The sequence below is a fragment of the Tupaia chinensis genome, unplaced genomic scaffold, assembly GCF_000334495.1.
Source record: "Tupaia chinensis unplaced genomic scaffold, TupChi_1.0 Scaffold000402_1, whole genome shotgun sequence".
Lineage (NCBI taxonomy): Eukaryota > Metazoa > Chordata > Mammalia > Scandentia > Tupaiidae > Tupaia > Tupaia belangeri.
Genome location: NW_006159904.1, coordinates 5,468,627 through 5,478,822, shown reverse-complemented (window position 1 = coordinate 5,478,822; position 10,196 = coordinate 5,468,627). Strand labels below are relative to the sequence as shown.

The following is a 10,196-nucleotide window of genomic DNA, read 5'->3' as shown; positions in this document are numbered from 1 at the left end:
AAAGCGAAGCTTCGCCAGCCAGGCATCCAGTGGTAAACTGTACCTGCACATCGAGTGCACATGCACAAACACGGACACATACATACACAGACAAAAAAAAAAAAAAAGATCTAAAAGGATTAGCAAATTGTAACTGTGATTGTATTTACGGAATAGCATTGTGGGAGGGAGAAGATGAAGGAAGAGGAGTTATATTATAATTATTTATTTATTTATTTATTTATTTATTTCTAAAAGTTTATTTCTCTCATGTATGCTATAGAGGTAGGGGGTACCCTCAATAGGGTCTCTCCACACTTTATCACGCCACAATCCTCCCCTCAGCTTCCCAGCCAGCCAGGACCGCAGGTGAGCAGGCGTATCCAGCATATTCAGGTATACCCAGGATCTGAACCTCGGTCTCTCTTGTGGTACCAGCATTATGCAATGGCACCTGACTGTCTGCACCAGATGGCTCTGCCAATTTATATATATTTTTAAACATACTCTGTATCAATTGACTTGTTATTGGGATTAAAAGTTAACCATTTTGCCATATACTTGTAAACGTCATCAAATTCAATACAATGCGCACCATACCTCAGGGGGTAAGCACTTCTGGACACGCCGAGCTAAGCAGCCTCTAGAAAGGAGTGTTGTAGCTGAAGGGCGATGTGCGGGGCTCTTTTTAAACATCTGCTTGATTAGACATTGAAGCTCATAGGAATACTGTGATGGCAGTGGACTGATGGGCCCTTGACATATTTTGAGGATAAGATTCTTCCAACTATTTGCCTGAAACTGAAAAGTTAAAAAAATAAATAAATAAAAAAACACACAACTTTAAAAGCAGATGAAAGAAAAGAAAATGGAAATGAAAAAATACCAGTAGAACTGAATTCATATCAATTATCTAAATTTAATAAATGTATCTTCTGTCTGGTCATTTTCCTCTCTACATTTTCCTTAAGATATTCTATAATCTTCTGGTGGTTCAGGAGAAAGGTAAACATGAACTATAAAAAAATTCCCCATCTAGAGAAGTCTCCCCATCAACGCCTGCTTTAGTTACTTTATTGCTATAATGGATGTTTTTACGGATACACCTTTTTAATATATTTTAAAAATCACAGCAATACATATGGTTTTTTACAGTCAAATGATGCTAACAGGCTTATAAGAAGTGTAACATTCCTCTGCTCCGCCTCTCCCCAGAAATTCCCAGGCTTGCTCTGTAGCAACGCATACTTTATACTATTTTAGTTTTAAACTTCTGCTGCAGAGTCTTTTCACCTTTCATGTCATTAAAGTAACTACTAAAATTACACAAGTAACAGAGTGGGATATAAAATTACATACTATTAAGCTATTGGGAAAGTCATGACTTATTTCTCCATGCAAAAACGCATCATGACTTTCCCAACAACCCATAGAATAGCATTCAAAAGTTTTCAATGTATAATAAGGATACTGGAACTAACATCAGATGGCACCCTGGGTAGTATATATCAGTTTGTTTATTATTTATTCACTCATTTTACTTTGGTATAGGGCATGTGTACTCAATAGGAGAAAGACAAGAAGAACATGAGAAAGCATCCCCCACTGGGGCCGGCCAAGCTGCAATCCCTTCTCCATTCTCCTCTCGAGATCCTGGGCACACCAACACACATGCCTGGTGTGTTTTTCAAGCCACTGGATCTGGGACTTGAGGTGTACAGTCAGCCATGTAGGATTCAGCCACTCTAACCACCACACCACCAGCTGGCCCTACCCTTGGTAATGCTGATATAAGAAAAATTAGGCATATGCCTAAACATGTATTACTCTATTAATAAAACACATACACACATACATGAAGGTAGGGAAAAAAATCAACATATAATAAAGCAAAAATGTGGGTAATGAACATAAGATGGAATCTGCTCTGTCTCAGGCTTTATAACCTTCATACTGAGTGTCTGCACTTCCTAAGGTTTAAGAATGACTTTTGCCTGAAAGCAGACAAGACAATAGACTGTGTGTCAAATATCCAGGGGGATTCAAATATTTAGGGGACCTTAATCTTCAATAGTTATTCAAGCTCAAAAGAAAAAAAAAAGGACATGTTTATGTAAGTTTACGCAAAGAGTAAAATCGGGGAAGTAAGGAATAAATAAGACGTTGGATTTTCTTTAAAGAATTATTTTATTCAACTTTATTTATTTAAACTCAATCACAAGGAGACAGAGTGAGAGAGGGAAAGTGAGAAAGCAAGTTGCCAGGTCCAGGACTCAAACCACGGTCGGCCATGTGGGAGTCCAGAATCTTTAACCACCACGCCACCTGCCAGTTGTTCTACTATGCAAACAGCATATAAAGCACTTCTAATCAGAGAAGATGACTTCTCATTAATAGCACATGCCTTCACCTAGTGTTGGGGAAGCAGTTTCCTCACCTCTCCTCCCTGTTGAGCTCTATGCGCTCTCAAGCTGTCTGAAAGTTTTCTTAGAGCTAAGTTTCAATCTGTGCCCCAAAATGGAATTTATTTCTCTGCAAAGCTAATATTTAAAGGGATAAGCCTCACAATTGTTCTATATAAAACTAGTGTTGAATCTCTTTTTTGCTAACTTGTTTCTTTTAAATATCCTGGAAAAAAAAGTTCTAATAGGACAAAGTCTATTTTCTCCTGTTATTTCAGTTAAGAGAAGAAACTCACATGACAAGTAAAATCTAATTGCAAAAAAATAGATATAAAAATGGTGCAGCCACCCTGGAAAACTGTTTGGCAGTTCCCAAAAGCCAGGCATGCAATTACCATGTAACACAGCAAGTCTACTTCTGCACATATACCTCAAAAATTGGAAATAGAGAATTTTGTTTAAAGAATTACTTTATTTAAAATTATTTATTTATTTACTTATTTTTAAATTTGATCAGAGAGGGAGACAGAGAGAGGGAAAGTAAGAAAGCAAACTGCCAGGTCTGGGACTTGAACCATGGTCGGCCATGTGGGAGTCCAGCACCCTTAACTCACCACGCCATCTGCCAGTCCTAGAAATAGAGAATCTTAACTGCACATCCATGCTCATGGCAGCATTATCCACAGTAGCCAAAAGGTGCAAACCTAGGTAATTTCTCAACAGATGAATGGAAAACAAAACAGGATATACACACAACAGACTATTATTCAGCCATAAGAAGGAATGAGGTCTTCACACATGTATGACATGGAAGAACCCTGAAAACTAGACTGAATGAAAGGATCTAGACACAAAACAACGACTATTGTAAAATTCCGCTTATGTGAAATATCTAGAATATGCAAATCCATGGAGATAGAAATAGATTAGAGGTTACCAGTGGCTGATAACAAGAGGGACTGAGAAGTTATTATTTAATGGGTACAGAGTTTCTGTTTGTTCTCCAAACACGTAACTATGATGGTTGCACAATATTGCGAATGTAATTAATGTCACTGAATTACACACTTACAAATGGTTAAAATGGCAAAGTTTTTGTTATTTATGAGGGATCTTCAAAAAGTTCAGGAAAATGCATATTATGAAAAATCTACACATGTATTTAAAAAATTTTTAGCACTAAAATAAACTTGTACTTTATTTATTTATTTATTTTGGAGAAGTTTTTGCTATAGGGCGTGTGTGCTCGCCAGAAAGACAGAGACAGAGAGATAGAAAGAGAGAAATCACCCCCGGGGGGTGGGGGGGATGGCCACACTGTAATCCCTTCTCCTCATTCTCCTCTCAGGATCTTGGGCATACATGCACATGCGCCTGGCATGAGTTTAAGCCACCAGGTCCAGGACTCAAACCGCAGTCAGCTACATGGGAGTTCAGCGACATAGCCATTACTCTAACTGCTGTTCCCATAAACTTGTACTTTAATTCCATCTTTCCATGAGTTTTTTTTTAACCTTATTATTTTAAATTTATCTATTTACATTCATTTACTGCATGAGTTTTTTTTATGCATATATATTTTACTGATAAATGAAAAATAAGAAAAAGAAACAAGAAAGAAAGGGAGAGAGAAGGGTAGAAAAAGAGAAAGAATGAGGGAGAAAAAGGCAGGGAGGCAGGCTGTGTACAGAACAGTGGAAACTTAAGAATGGAAATGTCCTATTACTATAGGCTGCAGAAGTTGCCAAAGGCAAGGATGATGGCAATGGCAACATATGAAAACTTTTATAATGAATTCATCCTAGGGAAGCAAGCTGCCAACTGGAATTCAACACGCTACTTAGCACTTGGTCAGATGTGACAAGCCGCCTTTCCTATTGTATGCCGTACTTACTGGATGCTTAAGGGCACAGAGTTCATACAGGATGCATCCCAAGGACCAGATGTCACTAGAAGCAATGTGGTAACAAGTGGGTTTTGAGTTAATATATGAAAACAGATCAAAAAAATTAAAAATTATCCGATTATCCTTTAATAATAGATAACACAAGTAATTCCCAGGTATTAAAGTAAAATATACCACAATATTGATCTTACATTTATTACTGAGAATAATGTTTAAAATAAAACTCTCTCTAGGGACCAGCAGATGGTGTAATGGTTTTGTCATTAGATTCCCATGTAGTCGATTGCAGTTCAAGTCCTGGACTCAGTGGCTTAAACTCACAGGTATATGTATGTGTGTGCCAAAAAAGCCAAGAGGAGAATGGAAGAGAAGGGATTGCACCATGGCCATTCCCTGTCCCCCACCCCACCAGGGGTTGATTTCTCACTTTCTGTTTCTCTCTGTCTCTTTCTCTCTGACAAGTGCAAGCACCCAATAGAAAAATCTCTCACAAAAAAATAAATAAATAACGGGCTGGCAGAGGGTGTGGTAGATAAGGCATTGGACTCTCACATGACCAAACACAGTTCAAGTCCTGGATCAGGAGACTTGCTTTCTCACTTTCCCTTTTCCTCCTGGTCTGCTATCTCTGGTCAAATTAATAACAATAATAATGATAACAAATATAAATAAATAAATAACTCTTTAAATAAATAAACAAAACATAACTCTCCAATCCCTATCCCTTCATTTCTTTTTTCTTTTTTTTTTTTTTGGAGAGGTTTTTGCTATAGGGTGCATGTGCTCGCCAGAAAGACAGAGAGATAGAAAGTGAGAAATCACCCCCCCAGGGGGGATGGCTATGCTGCAATCCCTTCTCCTCCATTCTCCTCTTGGGATCTTGGGCACGCATGCACATGTGCCTGGCGTGAGTTTAAGTCACCGGGTCTGGGACTCAAATCACAGTTGGCTATATGGGAGGCCAGTGACATAGCCATTATGCTAACTGCTGGTCCCCCCAATCCCTATCCCTTCAGATAAGGGTGGTTCAAGTACCACGTCAATAACATTTGGGAATTCAGCAGCAAGGAGTATCTGTGGGGATTATCAGATTATCACAGTTGAAAGGAGTGGAGAAGACATTAAGGAAGCTTCCGCTCAGGCCACCCTGTCCTATATTCAACCTCTGATGGACAACTTTCTACCCTGGACAGTCAGCTCCCCTTAGATCAAACTCTAAGAGACCCAAGGGATAGTGCTATCATAAGCCAAAGTGTGTCTTCTGGGAGCTTTCTCCACCCAATTCAGCTCTATGTTTTAAGACGAAGGGAACAAGACTATTCATTCTTCCATAAAATGACTCTTCAAAATCAGGAAGAATGCTACAGTTGACCTTTATCCTACCCCTCGTCAAACTTTGGCTTAATTCTTACCACCTAGTTGTCATCCTCCACACTTTTTCTCCATAATACTCTTTTTTTAAAAAAAAAATTATTTTATTTATCATCATCACTTTTCAATTTGATGAGAGGGAGACAGAGAGAAAAAAAAAAATGGAAAAGCAAGCCACCAGGTCCAGGACTTGAACAATAGTCGACCATTTGGGAGTCTAGCACCTCAACCTTCATGCCCGAGTTTAAGATTTTTAAAAGTGAGAGCAGCAAAGTTTGTGAACCAGTGATTTAACTCAAATTTCCCTAGGAATGACTGGCCTCTCATTCAGCATTTACAATGAGCTCTTCTCAGTGCTGATAAAAACAATTGAAAAATGAGAATTTTCATCTAGGAGCCTGGGAGTAAAGATACACCTGATTTCAGATATATCTGTTTATATCTGTCTACCTACCTACCTATCTATCATCCATATACAGACAATACAGACTTAGTAAGAGGTCACTAAAACATATACTACTAAAGAAATTCCAATGGGATTTTTTCTCAAGTAGTATCTTATTTGGTTAGATAAATATTCAGTCATAGGGTACGGAGTTTCAGGTAGAATGAAGATAAATATAGATATAGCTAGATATATCTCTATCTATCTATATATATATCCACACACACACATATATAAAGATTTAGATTTTTTCCTACAGAGTATGTGCTCTCACCAGAGAGACACAGAGAGTGAGAGAGAGAGAACACACGCCCCCAGGGGGGGATAGCCATGTTGCAATCCCTTCTTTTCTTTTTTCCTCTTGGGATCTTAGGCACACACACATGCCTGGTGTGCCTCTCAAGCCACCATGTCTACGACCCAGATCACACAGTCAGCCATGCGGGATCCAGCCGCCTTCACCACCATGGCCCTGGCTAGCCCTAGATACGTAATTTTAAAGCTGACGTGCTCCATGCATTTGCTTTAGAGTAGCAGCAGACTCCAGCATGTCTTGTTGGCTATCATGCCTGTCACCAAATAGTCACAGCTGCACCGAGGAAGTTTTCCACTTACCTTTTATTGTTATAAGGCAGATTTTCCCAAATTTCTGGAGGCACATAATAAGGTGTTCCCACATATGTACAAGCAAATGCCATGGGACTAAAACCATAAAAAGGCAAAGAATGATTACAGAACACTCCTGAAAACGGGCATTTTGATTACTGTCACTACCACAGAACAGAGATACATACCTGGAAAGGAGGCGAGCAGACCCAAAATCTCCCAATTTTACTTTTCCATTTTGGGTGAGGAAGATATTCTGTGTTAAAAAAGAACTCAGGTTATATCTTCCATAATTTAAACATTAGATAGTGTTCTCCACGGAAGCTGTCTTTCAAAGCCTATTTTTGATGAAGAGAAAGGGTATAAATGCTGACAACAGAGTCCCCTGGTACAACGGCACGTTCCCCTCTGCACAGCTACACAGTCCTCTGCTTGGGAATTCAGGAAGACTGCTTCGAAATCTAATAAGCAAGTTTCAGGTTTTATCAGCAGATCTGACTGACTGGCTGGGAATCTGTCAGAATGACTCCCCGTGGCAGGTCTGAATCTCAACTCCTTTCCATCTGAGGACATACACACTTAGTAAAGGTCACTAAAACTGCCTGGAACACACTAACATGTACTACCAAAGAAATTTCAATGAGACTTCTTCTTTTCTTTTTTTTGAGAGGTTTTTGCAATAGGGCACATGCACTCACCAGAAAGACAAAGAGAGACAGAAAGCGAGAAATCACCCCCCAGGAGGATGGCCAAGCCGCAATCCCTTCTCCTCCATTCTCCTCTCGGGATCTTGGGCACGCACGCACACGTGCCTGGCGTGAGTTTTAAGCCACCGGGACCGGAACTTGATCTGTGGTCGACTACATGGGAGTCCAGCGACATAGACATTATGCCAACTGCTGGTCTCCAGTGGGATTTTTTCTTGGGTAGTGCCTTATTTGCTTAGAATAATTATTAAGTCAAAGGGTACAGGTAGGATAAGTTCTGAAGAGCTACTATACAGTATGGTAATTCCAGTTCATAACAATGTATTGGCTACTTGAAAATAACTAAGAAAGCAGATGTTAAATGATCTCATCACAAAATAAAATAATATGGAAGGTGATGAATATGTCTGTTTTATTTAATAATTTCACAATATATACATATTTAAAAACATCACACTGAACACCATAAATACATATATTTTTTCTCAATTACACATTAATAAAACTAGAGGGAACTCTAAAATTTGTTTTAACTAAATACAAAATAATAAAAATAAATACATAGTTGGCAAATATTTCTAAACTAAATAAAAATGTCCCAAAAGGAAATAAAATAACAGAAAAAATGACTGAATGAAATACTTAAGGCTCAAAAACGTATTCTACTCACCTTGGACTTGATATCTCTGTGTAGAACACGTTTCTTATGAATGTGATTTACTCCAAGGCACATCTGGGTAAACCAATTAAGTATCTGTAAGAAAAAAGAATATAAAATCTACAAGAATGCAGTAAGTGCTTTATGTTAACTCAAAATGCCAAAAAATCATCTCAAAGCCTTTCACCGTGGTTTTACATAACATGAAAAAAAAAAAAAAGCTGAATGAATATCGAATGTGCACAACATAACATAATGTTTTTTATTTGGTACAGGTTTTTGCCTTAGATGGTATATGCGTGCAAGAGAGACAGAAAGACAGAGACAGTGAGAAGGAAAGTAAGAAATCACCCCCTAGCGGGGATGGCCATGCTGCAATCCCTTCTCCATTCTCGTCCTGGGATCTTGGGCATGTACGCACATGCCCAGCGTGAATTTCAAGCCATCAGGTCTGGGGCTCAAACTGTGGGTGGCCATATGGGAGTACAGCAACAAATCACCATGCCATCTGCTGGCCCCATAATGTAATGTTAAATGCTGAAGATTATGTGAATATGCTTATATCTTGATTTGGTTATTATACCCTATATACATGCCTTTAAAAAGTCATTGTACAGGGGCTGGCGGGTGGTGTGGCAGTTAAGGGTGCTGGACTCCCACATGGCCAATCGTGGTTCAAGTCCTGTATCTGGCAGTTTTGTTTCTCACTTTCTCTCCCTCTTTCTCTGGTCAAATTAAAATAAATAAAATAAGTTCAATAAAATAATTCTTTAAAAATAATAGTATATTCCACAAAGAAGTAAAAGAAAGGACCAGCAGTTGGCATAATGGCTATGTCGCTGGACTCCCATGTAATTGACTGCAATTCAAGTCCCAGACTGGTGACTTAAACACAAGTAATTGACTGCAATTCAAGTCCCAGACTGGTGATTTAAACACAAGTAGGGCACGTGTGCATGCATGCCCAGGATCCCAAGAGGAGAATGGAAGAGAAGGGATTGTAGTGTGGCCATCTCCCCTTGGAGGTGATTTCTTGCTTTCTGTCTGTCTCTCTCTGTCTTTCTGGTGAGTACACGTGCCCTATAGCAAAAACCTCTCCAAAAAGAAGTAAAATGATTATACGTAAATTAGAAATTACAATAAAAAAAATAATATGCTCTGGAAAAGAGAACACTTGAAAATTACATAGTTCCACTGAGAGTCATTGCTTTCTGGAGAAATTCAATAAAGCTGCAATTCCCATATTCCATCATCTTATATTCATCCAAATAAAAATTATGTATTTAAAGGTAGCTTACTAATAAGATGAACATGCTACAGCTTTTCTAGTATAATCATTATGCTTATTCAGTTTTTTTTTTTTTTCAGAATATTCATACTGGTAACATGAAAGGGTTTTATTGTATTGCAAACAATCTTTAAGGGTAGCATTTTCTGCTTATAAATCTCTAGGCAACAGTACCCAGGGGGCCAGTATGTGGTCCAGTAGTAATACAACTGAACCCACATGAATTCACATCCAGGAGGGGGCCCTCTCTGACCACTTGCATGTCTATGCTCTTGGCTCACTGAGGCTTGAGGTGGATAGTCGCCTAAGAACCCCATTGGCAGTGTCTGTCTCTGTCGCTGATGCTCTCTCTTTGTCTTTCCCTTTCATGGAAGAAACAAATAAAATAAAAAACTAAATAAAAAAAACCCACTACTCAGAATTGTAAGATGCTCTGGGGGACTCTAGTTAAATATAGGCTGATTTCTTATTTTTCCTACGGTAATCCAACCATTTGAAGCCAAAGTTGACACCCTTCTATGAAATATGTATTTTTTAACAACATAATTTCCAAGTAGAGAAAATTTATTTATGTACTTTTACAACACACTATAGCCTAAATCCAACTAAACCGCAAAGAGGATGTCTATTTAAATATTTCCTTAGCCAATTCATTACAAAAATATTTAGTTTGCAATTTTCCATTAAAAAGGTGGCAAGCCCTAGATTTAAGGGACTATGCTGAGCTTTAAAAGGAAAAAGATTGGGGCCAGCAGGCGGCACGGTGGTTAAGGGCACTACACTCCCACATGGCCTGCTGGGTTTCAGTTCCAGACCTGATGGCTTGAGTTCTCT

General features: G+C 38.7%; 1 protein-coding gene and 1 long non-coding RNA gene across 4 annotated transcripts in view; one reads left to right on the top strand and one right to left on the bottom strand.

Moving 5' to 3' along the window:
• LOC114008831 (uncharacterized) overlaps positions 1–10,196 on the top strand; it is a 38,465-nt gene that overhangs the window by 23,765 nt on the left and 4,504 nt on the right. The window lies entirely within an intron of this gene.
• NEK3 (NIMA related kinase 3) overlaps positions 1–10,196 on the bottom strand; it is a 31,039-nt gene that overhangs the window by 17,033 nt on the left and 3,810 nt on the right. For all 3 annotated transcript variants that reach the window (XM_027774092.1, XM_006154221.3, XM_006154222.3), the window contains 5 exons: positions 8,087–8,170; positions 6,898–6,965; positions 6,719–6,805; positions 4,276–4,330; positions 580–780 (listed from right to left, as the gene is read on the bottom strand). In XM_027774092.1, coding sequence (XP_027629893.1) covers positions 580–780; positions 4,276–4,330; positions 6,719–6,805; positions 6,898–6,965; positions 8,087–8,170 — 495 coding nt within the window. The remainder of the gene's footprint in view (positions 1–579; positions 781–4,275; positions 4,331–6,718; positions 6,806–6,897; positions 6,966–8,086; positions 8,171–10,196) is intronic.